The following is an 18,104-nucleotide window of genomic DNA, read 5'->3' on the forward strand; positions in this document are numbered from 1 at the left end:
TTTTTTATTTATTTTTGTAAAGTGAGAGGCTCAAGTTATAACATTAAATATACGAGCTGACATGTTGGCAATAAAATAACGTCCAATGATTTTAAAACTACCATGATATTGCCGTTATATGTGTATATATATTTTATTTATTTTATTTTTTTGATTATGCGTATATTAAATGCTGTCTGTGTATATATTGAGTTTGTTGAAGATCGTAAAATGTGATTCCAACAGAAAAGTTATCATCAGCTTATGATAATTGAATCCCCGAAGGATTACATGTTTTTTATATATTTTATTATTTATTAAAAATTATGAGATATAATATATCGTCGTAAATAATTCAAAGTCAAATGAAAAAAATTAAATTCTTCATGTCCCGTCGATTATTTTTATTTATATATATAAATACAAAATATTATTAATCTATCTTTGTGAAAAAAAAAAAAATTAAATATATATAGTTATTTTATACTTGAGATAATCATCAGATTATTATATTCAACGTATAAATTTAAATAAAAAAAATAATTATTGAGAGAAAAAAAAACAAAAAAAAAAATAAATTAAATTTTAAACATACAATAAAACATAATAATTGACAAGCAATTGAATGTATTTTGTTACACAGTCAATTAAAACTATTGATACTATTTATGAAAAAAAAAGATAAAATATAAATATGTAGTTTCTGACAGATATATCGTTCAACTTTTCTATTTGACATATGGTTTATTCAAGTATATTGCAAATTATATATTTTTTTTTAATTTATGTTAATAACCCACGCAAAAATAAAGTAGCAAATTACAGCAGATAAGCGACTCAGCAGTTAAATGCAGCCAAGAAAATTAAATGTTCATTAAAAACATTAAAAATATTGCAAAATGATGGTATAATAAATATGAATTTAATTGGTAATGTGTTAAGTAAATAAATATAAAACTAGTTTTGTAATTAAAAAAAAAAAAAACCGACACAATCTAATTTCATTTGAGGGACAGATGTCAAATAGTAGAACTAAATGAATATGTGTGAATCAAGACTTTTTAAATGCGGCGTTATACTTGAATAATTTTTTTTATCGACATACGATTCAATAGATTATTTTTTCAATTTACGATAAATTAATATAGTTTAACGAGTGACTCAAATGACTGTGTTGCAACTTACTTATATATATAATTTTTTAAATATTTCTTATTTATTTTTTTCTCATTTTATATATAAATCAAGTTAATAAAAAATTTTTTATTTAATTAATTACTATATAGTATAAATGTATTACTTGTTTATTCACGCATTTTTATATTCATTGACTGTCAGATAAAACTGATGATGATTTTTTATTAATTTAATCTTTGCAGGCAATCCATGCGGTTTTTCAATGAGAATAAAAATAAATTAAAAAAACAACTTTGATTTAACAAAATGACAATATAAAATATTGTAGAGACATGATAAATATAAAAATAAAAAAAATATATAAACGCCAAGAATCAGACATATAGAAAACAAAGAAACACAGAATTCAAAAGGAATGAATGTCTGATGTGCAACTGTTGAAACACATTCTACTAAAGGTTAGTACGCGTGATTCTTGTGCCTCAACATGACATTCTTCCTTACTTTTAATCCTCAGAGGAAAGGGGTAAAGCATTAAAGTTTTGTACGTGAAGATACTCATTGAAAAAAAAAAAAACTTGACAAGGAAACCAATCACAAAAAGAATTATTTCAACAGCGAGGACAAACATGTCTGATAATAATCATGTATTTCAGCTTATTTTTTTTTTTTTTTTGTATTTTTTCTAAATTCTTTTATCCACTTTTGAAACATTGAAAAATATATGTATATACTTCAATTTTATTGTCAGACCATACACGTTCCATGACCACTCGTTGGAATTTTATCAATAATCAAGATCAAAAAATTATCAACGCATTTCATAATATAAAAATTCATTTTTTTTTTATTATCAAATGTTTTATACTTGTGCAACTATTTGATAAAAAAAAAAAAAAAACAAGTGCAGCTGTATTAACCCTTTCATAGTTTCATTTTTTGTTTTTTAATTTTTTATTACATTAAATTTATATAAATATAGATTGATTTAAAATAAACACGCAAAATTTTGATTATATATATATAACAAGTAGAACGAAAGTAAAAGAAAAATAATTCAGAAATCCAAGATGAAAAAAGGACAAACAAAGAAAAAAAAATTCATGGAGGTCGACAAAATGGAATGAAAAAAAAATATATACTTATATATTGAAAGATATCAAAGAGTGCATGTGAAAACAGAAGCTTGAATGACTCAAGGCGGTACTGACAGGGGTCGTGTCGGTTACCTTTTGGACCGACTGGACCTCTCATCGCATCAAACACTCGAGTGTAGATCTACAAGATCCCAATTTTTTTTTTTTTCTTTCTTTCTCTTTTTATCTTTATCATTTAAACCTGCTATTTCACATTGAAAAGAATTTATACACAAAGTCGGCCTCCAACGCACTCACTGGCCCAGTATATGGCCCGACAAAGGAAGTTGTTTATCCTTACTCGACGTGTCTCAAGATGGCCGACAAGAGTGCACATTCACTCGCCCACTGGTCATCCATCAATCAACAAAGTCAAAAAGGGTTGAACATACCACAGTAAAAAGTCATTGCAATTACCAGTTTATGTTTCAAACAACCACTGTGTTATTGATTTATATTTTACTTTTTTTTTTTTATATAAATTTATTTTACACATAAATAATGACTCATTAATGTGGTTTGATAAAAAAAAAAGAAAGTAACTTGAATAATTAATGAAGTAAATTATAAAAACATATACCGCTGAGTTATCAACATAATGTGAAATGCCAAAAAATAAAAAACAACAATTTTGGATGTCTTCTTCTTCATGAAGATACTCAGCAAGTGTATATAAAACATGGTATGCACAAACATTTATTTGGCAATTAAGAAGACAAATGCAACGTGACCATTCTTTTTCATTTTGTACTTCTGCTATGGGATTCATGAGGCCGCGGGCCATACAAATACAGTAAGAATGAACATGCATTTTCTCAGAAAGTGGTTTAAAACGTGCTGCCGCCTTGTGTTTCACAGATATATTGCCAAGTTAAGAGTCAGATTAAGTCGAATGATGCACGCGGGATATACACACACCAGGTTAATGCATTAATTTATAATTTCAAACGGTGAGAATTATTTATCCGTGAGGAGGTAAACTGCAAACTCATATATGGTGAGAGTAAAAAAACGTAAATCGTGTGTGCTCGTTTTGAGATAAAATTTTTTCTAATTAAACAAAATTATTTACTTTTTTTTTTTTTTCTTTCAACAATTAGTTTTTTAAGTAGATAAAATTTTTTTACTTTAATTCATTTTACTTGTTGCTATTTTTATTGGCCTTGTCTTTTAAAATTAATTTTTTTGTGATTATATCACTTAAAGATATATATTTATTGAATAATAAATAAAAATCAAGAATGTTATTTATAATAAATATATCATGTCATCTGTTGATGGCCCACAGCCAATTAAAAATTAAATTCTAATCAAATAAAAAACAACTGGTATCTGTGTACATTCAATAAAAGAGCCAGTTAACTAATAAATTTTCACAAGTCAACAATTCAATATTTTTATTTTGATTAATAAATAAATAAATAAAAATGAATATTTTATTTTTTCAATTGATTCTTATTACTCTTATGACAATACAAAGTGTTTATACTACTGAAATTGATACTGGTATTTATTTATCATCATAGCTGTTTAAATCTATTCTTTTATCAAATAATTTATTTTTTTTTCTTTCATTTAGAATCCAATGAAGTCTCAAATGTAAAAAACGAATCATCAAAATATGGCTCATTGAGTGGACCAGGTAATTATAATTATATAATAGAAAAAAAAAATATATTTCTTATGTCTGATCTATGTGGGGAATGATCACTAAATGGAAATCATTTTCTTTGCAAACTTTGTAACATAATGCATGTGTTATAATAATATTTACAGAATATTTATGGCTTGACAATACGAGAAAATGTTATCGAGACGTTTATACAGATGATGTAAATAACGTGTATCGTCCAGTAAATGTTGGTGAAAATTACTATGGTCAGCCCTACCATGTAGGGAAAGCATGTCAAAGTTCACATATTTTACCTGGCAGAGTTGAGTGTAATGATAACCGTGGATATATATCTATTGGTTATAATGATCGTGAATTTACTACAAATCATTTCAAGGTATTACTTAAATATTCAACTATATGTTCCTACTAGTATATATACTAAAAAGTTTTATAATTATTTAATTTTATATTTGGGTAGATGCTAATGATGAATGTTCATACTAATTATCATTGGATGCCAGCAAGTCATGGTCATGTACCCTTAAATGCTGTAGAAGGTGGAGCTTATCAATGTGAAATTCTTTATATTGGACGTGCATATTATCAAAACAAACTACTGCCTGGAAAGGTGTGAATTTATTTCTCAAATATAATTTGTACTCAGTGTGAATTTATATTCAATATTTATTCATTTACTCTATTTATTTTTTAGATTCATCCAGGTAATAGATGCTGCTATATAACCTGGGAAGGCCGCGAAATACCAATCCAAAATTATGAAGTATTAGTAACTGGCAGAATTGATTACTTTTAAAAAAAAAATAATAATCAAAAAAAAAAAAATAATATCAACAATACAAAAACAAATATAAACGCATCATTTTTTTTATCTTGTAATAATAATGATAATAATAATTTTCAATGAAAAATTTAACTGATTAAATGGGTATTAAAAAAAAAAAAAACATATTTATTAACGAAAACAATGACTACATACAAATGCCCATATCTTTGGTGACTCTCTTGTAGAAATTAATCGGAACGTATATATCAGACATTTTATTATTACGAGGTTGAATTAATGATTGTGATTTACGATTAAACTGTAAAACATACGGGTTTATACAAACGGAAAAGTCAAAAAAAATAAAATAAAATAAAAATAAATAAATGGTAGACGATCAACGTGACCTCTTTGTTATTATATGTCTGTGTATTGGTATTGTAACTTGACAATGTATTAACACTAAAAATACATACAGTACAAAGTCTCTCTCGCGCATACATTCAATATCTACTGATGTCTATATGTTTTTGCCTCTGTATGACAACGAAATACTCTGTCATAAATCAGTGTAATTAAAATGCCTGCCAACGAATAAATGATTACATACGACAAACCCCCCGTGTACTGGTGGTAGCACAGTGGTAGGCCACTATATTTCCCCCTCAAAATTTTCTCTCTCTATCTCTCTTTTTCTCACTCATTTTTATTTACTTTTTATCTCTTTTATCATCATCAACTATATGTGCAAGTCAACACACGTGTTTGTTGGTCAACGTGGGAACCACTCAATTTATTATAAATTATTTTATTAATATATTTTCAAAAATTGAAAAATAATTTATTTATAATTAAATTATATATATTATTCATATAAATATTAATCAAATTTTCTATAATTTAAAGAATAATTTAGCATTTAATTTATATATTCACGTATATATACCCAATTTATTATATTAAAAAAAAAAAAAAAACATAAATATAAATAAAAATAAAATAATGGTAAATATAAGTTTGGAATTTTTTCGGCTTTCTTTCATGAAGATTACCATAATTTTAGCGAACATAAATACTCCAAACAAGCGAGCATTCTAAAAGTTTGTCTCGCCATTCGTCTGAGTTATAGACTTTTGTTACTTTTATCCTTATTCAGAAACTGTCTTGAATTTTTGTAAACGTTTGATATGGTTCACCTGTAAATGTCATATATACAATGAAAAAAAAAAAAAAAAAATTTCAAATATAACGTCACAAACACACACAATGTGTATCCAAGAAGGCCATCATGGTTGATATGCACGTCGAGTATAGCAACTATATAGCCAAAATAAATAAAAATCCCTTTTAATGTTTATTTTTTAATTTTTTTTTTTTCGATTTTTTTTGTATTGGGAGCATGGAATTTCCGTCTATATGAGAAAAATATACAGACACGCTCGTTAGATCAAACGAACGAAGCACTAAAGAGCGGTGATTGATGATGGTTTGCTCGTTACGTTGGCTGTCATGTATAAGAAAATATATATATACACCTGCCAAGAGAATCACACTAAAAACATTACACTCGCATGTATTTCATACAAACACATTTAAAGTGTAGCTGCTTTTATTATTTTTTTCTTCATGGTATATATATATCCACATATTTAACACGTACTCATATATATTCTTGGCAACATAAATTATATAAAAATGCATAAAACTTCACTTGTAAAAGGAAAAAATTATCACAATTTTCTATCTTTTACGCATGATGGCGATAATGATGATGATGATTATGATGATGGCGGTAGTGGTAAATATCATAAAGTCAACGGACTTCTGCGCGTATATATACATTAACTTAGTAAATGATGCACTATAATATACGTGTTATTATTTTTTATATTTTATTATTATTTTTTATATTTTTTAAATTCTGTCAGCCATTTTGATGGCCACTATAAAAACACTAGTGGTGGGCTGTTTTAATATATGTTTACTACACGCATACGTTCGTGTTTATATACTTTTCTAAGCCCAAACAAGCCGACTAATTATCGTTGGTAAGGTGAGTTGTATATTTATATATTAATACACGCATATATACTTTTATTTGTGTTCTGCGTGACGAGTGATGGCAAGATATATCATACATGTAATTCATGACTTTATTACGTGCAAAAAGGTCTTTGCCACCATCGTTATTTCATGCAATGTGTATCTGACTTGTGACATCGATCTTTTTTTTTTTTTTTAAAGCTTGATTGACCACTTGAGCAAATCTTTTTTAAATACTAACACAGTTAAATTAGTTTACTATTTAAAGAAAAAAAATTAAATTAAAATGCTAAATGATGTCAGAATATATGAATCAATTTGTTTTTATTTTTTGATTACTTCTTTATCGAGATAAAAAATAAATAAAATAATGATAATGGCGAGGGTGTTTGTGCTGAAATAATGGTGATGGGTGATATGTGAATACATAAGATATTCCATGAATAAAAGTTACTATAATGACACACCCTATCCTGTGGCAAAAATTTGAATATAGCATATGTGTTCTCGACTGGCGCCTCTATACTCTCCCTATTTTTTTATTTTTTATTTTTATTTTCATTCATTTATTGTTACTAGCGGAACTAAATTTATATATTGGCTATATTTGTATAGAAAATTGAATATGCAATGTTAAAAAAAACTTGTCATCAAAAATATCATGTACTCAATTATATTTCATTTTTTTTTTTAATATTAAATATTACTATGAATAATTAATGTTTGAAAGTCTGATGATGTCGTCAAATAAGACAAGTATTATCAAAATAGAAATAACACTATTGGATGATATTTATAATTAAAATCAATATAACCAAAAATAATGAAATTCATTTATTGTTAAAATATGTCTGGCATAAATATTATTTAATTGACATTCAACTGACGTTACTTTTGTGTCACACAGTTAAAATTATACTTGATCGTTTGTCTGTTTTTAAATGTCTGTTATCTATTTATATACATGTTGATCATAAATGGCTTTAAATATTTATATACATGGCTTGATGATGATTAATGATTTAAAAGAGAAAAAAAAAATATTGACGAGTTTGGATTTCACATTTGTGGCAAGATAAAAAAAAAATAAAGAATGGGTCATTTGGTTTTATATTCACCATCATCATATACCACTCATCTTGTGTGTCTCTCATCTCGTCAACGTCAAATGTTGGAAGCTCATTATCTACATGTCTGTCATGGCAAATGCCATTAAATGTTGGCGTGTCACTCAGTCAGCGTCATCAAGAAAACGCTCAAGTGAATTTAGATACAGCCTACCTTCATCACTAGTCAGATATATATGTATACACTCTGAATTTTTACTTATAATATGTATAAAAGAATCATCCTCTGTATGATGCCATTAGAATACAACAAAAAAAAAATATATAAATATATATTTTTCAAGTGTAAAGACACGTGATTTTAATCGAAAAATAAAAATAAAAAAAAAACAATTTCAACTTACAAGATTCTAATATATGATGATGATGATGATGATGATGATGATGATGATGATGATGATGATGATGATGATGATGATGATATTGATAAGATCAGTTTTCTAATAACACTGAGATATAATCATTTTACCTTCAAGACATAAGTTTGTTTTGTCTGATGATGACTTAAAATAAAAAAACTAACTATACATGAAGGCGTTGTAATTTATTATTTAGTTTCTCGTTGTCTCGCAAGTAAAACTAATGGTAAAACATACAAGCCTCTTTTTCACTTTCTTTATTTTTCATTTATTCGATTATCTCAGTAAGATAAAGTCGAATGAATTAAATGTCGACTGTTAAAAACAGACAAAAGAAACTTTAAAAAAATAAAAAATAAAAAACATGCTGCTCGCCTGTATGGTATATCTAGTCATAAACATCTCTCGACTATATATTTATAAAGGTATATAATTTAAGCTAGAGGTCATAATTAAGTACCTATCAGAGAGTTGAAGTTATAGGAAGGAAGAAGTTAATGGTCTGATGATTTTACAAAGTTATCAGTGATGCATAAATTGGTAATGTATTTTCAAGCAACACTTTGAATAATCACTGTAAATCAATGTTAATTTTGGGTGTTTGTGACATTTCTGAAATGTATATTATAAATCATGAAATTACACAGACAAATATATACACAATTCATAGTTGAATTTCTGTTATGTTTAATAAGCCTTCGTGAGCATATTGAGATAATATTACAGAGTGTGTATATATTTTGATGTACAACTACAAAATAAACTATACATATAAATTTATTGAATTTGTGACATCACAGAAGTCTCTTTAGTGATTTACGAATGATTATGCTTGGGGGCATTTTGCTTTCATATCATGACCAAGCCAATATCGTGTTTACGTTTATTATTCTGCCAAACAGCAGTACTTAATCTCATGTTGTAATGGGGCTTTTTAGTTTTAAAGAGAACATGCGGATGCATCATTCGACGTCGTTTTGTGTCACAGGAAATGACGATCGTCAATCATAGTCAACATCATCCCACACACAAACTTCTATATATCTGCACACATTTTACGCGCTTAAATATATATATCTATACTATATGTAAGTGCAATCATCATTGCTAAAATATTCACATTCACACAAAAGCCTTTTTACATCAATTTTGGTTAATGATATTTTTATTTTCATCATAATAGACTCATATTATTTTTCTGCATTTAAAAGTATCAAGAATAATTTTCATAATAATTAAAAAAAATATATTTCAATAGAAAAAAAAGTAATATAATTTAGTAAGTAATTTACTTTAATTTAAAATTTTCATCTCAATGATGTGACTATTATTAAAATTGATGCGATATACATATTATAAATAAAAGAGATTAAAGCTATCAATCAATTTAAAATATGTATATGTTAATAATCTATCAATGTGCGTGTCATAAAAAATTGCATACACTGAGCGTGCACTGTTTTTTTTATTATATATATTTCTCTGTTATTATAATATATTATTATCACGAATATTTTCAGCATAATAAATATTACAATTTACAATCAACTCTTTATTATTTTTTTTTTTTTTTTATTCTATAACTGTATATTTAATCACTGTGGTATTCATGCAATACTTCCAAACTTTTATGATTTCATTTAAAAGAATTACTGCTCAAAGATATATACACGTTCTTTGTGTAAAATAAGTGTAAGAAAAAGAACGAAAAAAAAAACACGTTCAAGTTAAGCGTCTCTTTCATATACTTTCCGCTAAATGAATTTTTATTCTGCCATTAGCATAAATATTATTTAAACGTTAATGGGACATTTAGATGGAAAGCGCATTATTTACGAGAAAAGGAATAGCCTTATTTTCCATCCCCCACTGGCCAAATGAAGAAAGAGTCATAAGGGTGTATGGAATATTAACGCCACGACTCCCCTGAGCGATGAAAATTGCAATCTTCTACTGTCTATGATTTTTCTCAACAACAACATTTAAGATCAACTACATGTAATTTTATAAATAAAAAAAACATCAATTTGTCGCTTGCAATGATGTTTATTAATTGTGATTTAAATCAACTTGTCGACAGTTTGCATTCAATGACCATTAATTAATTGTAACACTTAATATTTTTTCAGCAATGACATTTGACTTAAAAAAATAAATATACACAATAGATAATTGCCAGTAAATGAGGTTAATCAGTTCATAATTGTGACTCAACATATTATATTCAAAGATATTATATTTTGTATTTAATGATAATAACTAGACGAAGCTATTTTTTTAATTTATTTATATTTAATTGTATACATAAATTAACTAACGCATAAACGTATTCCCCTCATTTGACTTTAACGAATTTCTCGGGAAGCAAAAGGTCTTGTTTTAATCACTCACACTTGTATTTATCCACTGTTGACAGTTATTCTCGTGTCATTTACAATTTAAGGATATAGCAACGACCCCAAGTTCTCTTCTACCTATATAGCTATTCACTCTTTACTATGTATATTTAGTTTACAACCTCCTCCTCTTCCTAAATGGCTTAACACCTTTAAATTAAGGAGAAAATAGATTTACTCTTCTTATCTTACAGAGTTCATAACCATAATCATCCGAGATTACAGAGGGTGATGGGTTTGCATATATAGTCACACAGTGTTTTGTATATACGGTGTATTATTATACAGAAAATATCGTCATCCAGATGGATATTATATGCACCATTAAGATTGTTTGTTATGATTAGATAAATCAAAGTATGTTGATTTAGCAAATATATAATTATATCTATAAACATTAATCATTTGTAATCAATTTTATGCTTTTTATAAAATGAAAAACCTCAATGAAAATGTGTTTTGGTCACGAGGATTAGAGATTGTTTCCCCTAAATCACCATTACCAAATCACATTGTAACATCACTTGCTAATTCAATCTATGAATTCTCATGGCGATTTTTGGTAAATGTCCTTCGCTTTCTATACGCAATCAAACAAATGATAAAAATAGGGGCGAATATATATATAAAAATAATAGTAGATATATATTTTTAGTCTAAATTTTCTTTTTCAACATGAAATCCCATGTTCATCCATCTTCTCAACTGACCAATTCAAACTAAACTAATCCTCGTGTGGTTAACGTATATTTTAAGTCCCTAGGATTTCACGAAGATCGACGATATTCAATGACATATTTCGTTTATACTTGACATATTTACGATGACACTTGTAAAATAGTAAAAATCAATTTTATCACGTATAATAAATTGATAAGATGAAAAAAATATACGTATAAATAAAAGAGTGTAATTGAAAAAAAAAAAAAATTCATTATAAAATAATATTTTATATAAAGAAAAATCTTTTTTGAATTCATGATGTATCGTAAAACTGACGGAAAAGAAAGGTGGATGTAGCGGACACATTAGAGACAGAGTTGACAAGGAATGTCATGCTATGACAAGCTGTCAAGAAATAACCGAGGTGTATACAACGACAGACATTTTCTCATTTTCTCTATTTATATTTATGTCGACAAGTAAGCGAATAATTTTTCTTGAAGAGAGTTGTCTCTCACCTTTACTACCCATTTTTAAATATAAACTTATTTTTTTTTTTTTATCATACTTCATATACAACAACAACAACACACGCTTCTTTTTTCACTTTATTTTATTGTTCGTTTATTTCTTTTTTTAGTGTCGTCTGACAATTTTCTATATCTCTCGTTTCTTTTTTTTTCATTTTCATATTGTATATTGCGACAAAAAAAAAAGAACCCCTTGAATAAAACACACATGTTACACTCCCTCAGGCTATATGTATAGACACAAACTTATAATCTATTTTTACATAACTCTATTATCATCAATTTTAAGGGCTGTACAATTTACAATGAGAAAAGAAAAAGAAGAAAAAAAAAATTCGTGGCTTTGGATTATCCTGTCATGGTGAATTACATTTTGATATGTAAAAGTGTCTTTGATGACAGAACAAATTTATCCTACTTGATGTTCATCAACAAGTATATGACATATATATATTGAAAAATTTCACAAGATAAAAGTTGAAGTGTCACAGTTAAATAACTATTTATATTTTAATTTTTTATTTATTATATTATGACTCATGTTTATAAAACAGTAATGAACTGATAATATTCTATCTCAAATGAAAATAACACAGTCGTTATTTTCCGGGGTTATTTATAATCTTTGCTTTTTATTAAATTTATTATTGATATCGACAAAGAAAAAATTATAATTTATGAAATATGCGCAATGACTTATAGATTAACGAATGTTTATTATTCAAGAATTGATATTTATTATTTATTGGAAAAATGAATAATTTATTGATAATGATTGTACGAGATGATTTCATATTGTTTCATATGCATGTGACAATGAATAGAATAATAAGGAAAAGAAGAAAATAATATTTATCATTATTTTTATTGCGTATGATGTATTTACCGCGGTACGATTCTGACGCGGCTTTTCCTACTAGAAATGATCTTTGTGCTCCTCAGAGTATATAAGCTCGTGATAACCAAGTAATGAAGACAAAAAATTAATTCAACTCGACGCATCGTATCATACGTGAGGTTAGTATATATTTATATTTAACAAATGCTCCAGACAATTGTCTATCAGAGCTTCAATTAATATTTAAAAAATATTGTGTCTCGTATTTTTTTTTTTAGATTTGAAAAAAAAAACAAAGCAACAATGAAAATTATTATTACTTTGTTGATAATTGCAACAGCAATAATGGCAATTTTGGCTAGTCCATTTGTCGATAGACCTAGCGGTAATCAACGAGGACAACCAAAACTACCACAATTTCCTGGTCAGGGAACGTACAATCCTGCACCAAGTGGACAATGGGGCAGAGGATATTGATCGCATAATGTAAATCTGTACTTGTGAACAACAAGCTAATTCTTTCAATATTGTAAAAATAAATAAATAAATTCCATTTAAAACAAAAAATAATAATAAATTTTCTTGATTAAATTTTTTTTTAACGAAGTGATGTTAAATTTGTTTGACATTGTCGCAAATCTATTGACCCTGACATAATATTATATCAATAAAAAAAAAAATAAATAAACGTTTCTTTTAATAAACGCAAAGGCAGATGTATCAACGATGAAGGAAAAATTATCAGCTGAACAAATTTGATTAATGAAAATATCTGTGATCAAATAAATTACGTAATCTTATTCAAATATTGCAATTCATATAAATTGATGGTATAATCAATACTGGGGTGTAGTTCATTGTTATACTCACTTTTGAGAGTAAGTAAAAAAAAAAAATATAAATATAAATAATAATTTAAATCTTTTAAATCTATCTTTGAATTTTTCTTCAGATGTTTCGACTAAATTTAGTGGTGGCAAGCATATTTGCTGTGTGCCTGGTAGTATCAGTATCATGTGATTCACCAGTTGAAGGAAAACCAGAAGCACCAGTTCACGATGAGCCATTATCGACTTCATCATCAGTCTCATCATCTGTATCATCAGGAGCATCATCATCTGTACCAGGAGCATCATCTGCGGCATCATCAGCAGCTTCAGCTTCTGCTGCAACTGGATCAGCACCAGTATCTTCAGCATCTGGAGCATCATCAGCAGCATCATCATCCGTACCAGGAGCATCATCATCAGCATCGTCTGGAGCGTCTGGAGCATCATCATCTGTACCAGGAGCATCATCTGCAGTAGCATCATCAGCTTCATCTTCTGCGGCAGCAGTATCAGCTGAAGTACCAGCATACCCACACACATACCCACCACCCACATCAACATCACCACCTCCTCCGACCCCAACTACAGATAATTCGTTACCAACACCATGGTACCCAGAGCCATCACCACCACCATGCCCACCCACATCAACATCACCTCCTCCTCCAACCCCAACTACAGATAATTCATTACCGTGGTACCCACACCCATCACCATCAGAACCATGGTATCAACCACCATCACCATCAGAATCTTGGAATTTACCACCTCCAGCACACGGATGGGGATTCCCATGTTCTAAAGTAGGTAATTTTCCTGATCCACACTCAAAGAACTTTATAAGTTGTGTTGAAAATCCTGTAGGTGGATATTTTGCTATTCCACGAGCATGTCCTGGTGTATTATGTTACAACGCAGCAATTGATGCTTGTGACTGGCCAAAAAATGTTATTCAATACTCATAAGCTTAATTTGTAATTTTTTATTATTTTCTTCAGGATTACGACTATTAAATGTCAATATATTAAATTATCAATAAGATAAATAAAATAATAACACATTTTCTTGGACATACATTGTTAAGATATATCGTTTTTGATAAAAGATTATTATTATTAATAAAACACGCAATTATAACCAGATGTGTGAGCTTAATTTAACCTTGATAAATTCTCATTATAATTATCAGATTATAATTTATAAACGTCGTCATTATTCGAAATGTTTTTTGATCAAACATCACTGATATTTCTAAATTTAAGTAGTCAAAAGACCATAAAATACTATTATTTAATTTTTTTTCCTCTTATATTATATTTGTTGATTTTTTTTTCTACAAAACTTGAGCTGAACGGAAAACTGTATATAATATTTTTTTTTTTTATATTAATGCGGTCGGACGTCTGTCAAAAAGGAAATCTGCCGTTAAAAATGTAGAATTCATTATCAAAATGATGGCTTTTATAACGAGAATAATAACAGCTGTCTGGCCATCAAACATTTTTTTTTTTTAATCAGTAAATTTTTTTCATTTTTAAACATAATCTCATGAAACGAAAAAAAAAAAAAAAATGATATACAAAGTACATTGTATAAAAAGAAATAAAGCTAACTTTAAAATTTTTAAATTTTAAATAAAATAAAATTCTAACTAATTTGAGTATTAAAAATCGAAATAAAAAAAAAAAAACAAATGTAATACTCATGAGTGAGGCTAGTGTTAAAAAAGAAAATTCAAAACAAAAAAAAAAGCACCAGCACGTTGCAGCAGTTGATAGCTTAGGGGGTTGATTATATAATTTTTAGTCGTTCATATATAGAGTTTCTCATTTCGTAGCTGTCAATAGCATATTGTCAGAAATGACGAACACCTGCCTATGTTAATACAAGTGAAAAGTCAGAGAGAGATCTAACCCACCCTAGTTGTTCATTCGGCATTGAGTTTGCCTGTCTGCCTGTTGGCCTCAGGACACACGAGACATAAACGTGGTAAAGGGAATGAGACACGTATATATGGAGAGACAGCTCACCTCCAACGTCGTTTCAATGTCGTTACGATCGAACACTCCTCACTGACTGACATTTCATTCACGATCCTTCGATGCTGTTATAAAATCCAGAGATGTTCGTTCGCTAACAAGATTGCCATTTTTTTTTTTATTTTCATCATGTTTTATTTTATTTTATCATTTTTTCAATTCTTTTGTTCCTTCATCAGTTTTGATAAATTTATGGATATTCGTTGCTTATATGCTTGACGTGACAGGCTTCAACATTTTTGCAAAATTTTCAGACAAGACAAATGATTGATGATTTTTCGATGATGTATTTTAGATAAAATTACATGAGGGTTGATCAACACAAGAATAAAAAAAATTATAATAATAATAAAATAATGGGATTGAAAGAGAAAAAAATATTGATGAATTGATGATCATGATACATGATCACTTTTCCTCATTTGTATTTATAAAAATATTTTTAAACTAAAATTATCCCTTATGAAATTATAATGGAGATGAGCCCGTAATCAATTTAAATATTTAACTATTCTTTTCAAATTTTCATATCACAAATCATTTATCATCTTGACAAAAATATGTCTTCTTTTTTTTCAAATAAGTAAAATGCCTTCTCATATATTGTAGGTATATATATCTCGATTTCAGTATTAATGGATTTCTAAAATTTGTGCAGATATAGAGGTCTATGATCAATATGAGAGAGGGGAACGATATGCTATGTATTTTGTTAAACTACAATAGGGATGAAATATAAATGCCAAACAAAGATGACCATCACTTCACGGCTAAAAATATAATTGTCATTGATAAATGGTGGGTTTTGCGTGTCCACAAGGGGCACAAATATATTTTCTTATGTCAGGCTTTTCATTTTTCTTTTTCTATTATATTTTTTTTTTGTATTCAACAAACGTATACATATTATTTTTTTATGGATCTAATTGTCAATGCCTATATAGCTATCAATAAAACCATATGACTTTGTACAAAATACTTTATATAAATACACAAAACAAAATCATATTAATGGTTATTTTGAATTTACACATCAATTTTTTTTTTTTTTTTTTATTTATTTGTTTATAAATCAAAAAATTTGTCACACAACCAAAAAGATTTATTTTCAACTGATAAATAAAATGAAAAATATAAATTTATAGAAAAAAAAAAAAATTAAATCAAGTGTAAATTAATTTATTGAATTATAAATGAAAAGTGATTTTGAATGATTGATTTGAATAAAATTAATGAACGTTGGGGCTGATAACGTGCGTCAAAAATTAAGGGTAGATCAGTGACTAATGGATGACGGGATTGTGTCAGAAAAAAAAAGGGTCAATGAAAGATGGGGGCGAGGCAATATGGCGACTCATTTCATGATTGAGTACTAAGTGATAAATCAACCATCTATATATCCATTATTGATGTCTAACTTCGCGGTATTTTAGTACACGAAGAGCCAATATCAGTTCACGATAAAACGTATAAGTAAAAGTGGATGATAAACAAGCAAGATAGTATATAGAAGGGTTGTTAAGGGATAGGGGCAAAGAGAATGAGTATGCGTGAACATCAGTCTTTGTCAGAAAACCCAGCCCTGACCAGTGGCTGAAGCAGCAACAGCAAGATGGATGTCAGTAAAAATAAAATACTATTACTATTTGACTATGGCCTTTATAAAATCCTTTCAAAAAAATTGATCGAGTATATTTTACCGAACCATATATCACACATTTTCTAGTTTAAAATAATATTATATTATACGCAAGTTTTATCGTGTCTTCAGAATGACTTTGGTAATTTTATCATAACCTAAATGTTTTCAACTAAATCCATGAAGTAATTAATATTGACTTTCAATTGAAACATAAATCATCGAACCTAAAAAGTAGTAGTTGCATTGTGTCAATTTTTTTTCTATTTATTATTATTTTTCCCTCTCATTAATTTTATCAATCTTTTGGCTTTTAACATACTTGCATATATCTATGAAAATTCAACATTGAGATATAAATATAATTTGATTTCAATACTATTGATAGAAAAAGGTTTCATTTCAATTCTAAAGTACTTAAAAATTTTTCGATTCACTTTTTTGAATGTCCGTTTAATTCCCCAGTGTATTATTCCGATCTAATTCGTAAAAAAATATATGTAAAATCCCAATAGTGTCGTTAAGACAGTTGAACAAAGAATCCAATCTAAGGAATAAAATAAACCATTTGAAAGTTTAATATAATCCAATAGTCTTAGACCCTTGGTAAAATAAATAATTAATTTTTCTCAAATTAAACATAAAGATGTGTCGTATGAAATAGTTTTTAATTATTTTAATACAATTTCTATATTAATTAATACAAAATAAATCATCAAATATTTTAACATTTAGTTATCACAATCTAATAATAGCTAACTATAATCCTATCATTTATATGCAGACATATATACTATGTTCATTTTCTTGCGCGTGATATAGGTTACACAGCTATACTCTAGTAATATATAGCTAGAGGGTGTCGACATTTCACGCGTCATGGCACAAGCACGATGTTTGAAAATGAAGCAGGCGGATAAAAGTGGATATTGGTAGAAAGGGTAAAATGACACCTATGTGACACGCAAACTCCCAAGGGCTTTTCGCTT

General features: G+C 27.7%; 2 protein-coding genes and 1 long non-coding RNA gene across 3 annotated transcripts in view; 2 read left to right on the forward strand and 1 right to left on the reverse strand.

Annotated features, from left to right (window-relative positions):
- Positions 1-18,104, reverse strand: part of LOC122852411 — a 147,927-nt gene that overhangs the window by 114,632 nt on the left and 15,191 nt on the right. The gene's annotated exons all lie outside the window — the stretch shown is intronic.
- On the forward strand, positions 3,628-4,735 carry LOC122852409. Its single transcript, XM_044152185.1, has 5 exons — positions 3,628-3,758; positions 3,832-3,894; positions 4,029-4,261; positions 4,346-4,495; positions 4,580-4,735. The coding sequence occupies exons 1-5, from the start codon at positions 3,680-3,682 to the stop codon at positions 4,679-4,681; spliced, it is 627 nt and encodes a 208-aa protein (XP_044008120.1). The 5' UTR covers positions 3,628-3,679; the 3' UTR covers positions 4,682-4,735.
- On the forward strand, positions 12,733-14,574 carry LOC122852408 (leucine-rich repeat extensin-like protein 5). Its single transcript, XM_044152184.1, has 3 exons — positions 12,733-12,786; positions 12,886-13,485; positions 13,560-14,574. Exon 3 carries the CDS (start codon positions 13,560-13,562, stop codon positions 14,400-14,402), a length of 843 nt encoding a protein of 280 aa, XP_044008119.1. The 5' UTR covers positions 12,733-12,786; positions 12,886-13,485; the 3' UTR covers positions 14,403-14,574.

The sequence above is a fragment of the Aphidius gifuensis genome, linkage group LG3 (assembly GCF_014905175.1).
Source record: "Aphidius gifuensis isolate YNYX2018 linkage group LG3, ASM1490517v1, whole genome shotgun sequence".
Classification (NCBI taxonomy): Eukaryota; Metazoa; Arthropoda; class Insecta; order Hymenoptera; family Braconidae; genus Aphidius; species Aphidius gifuensis.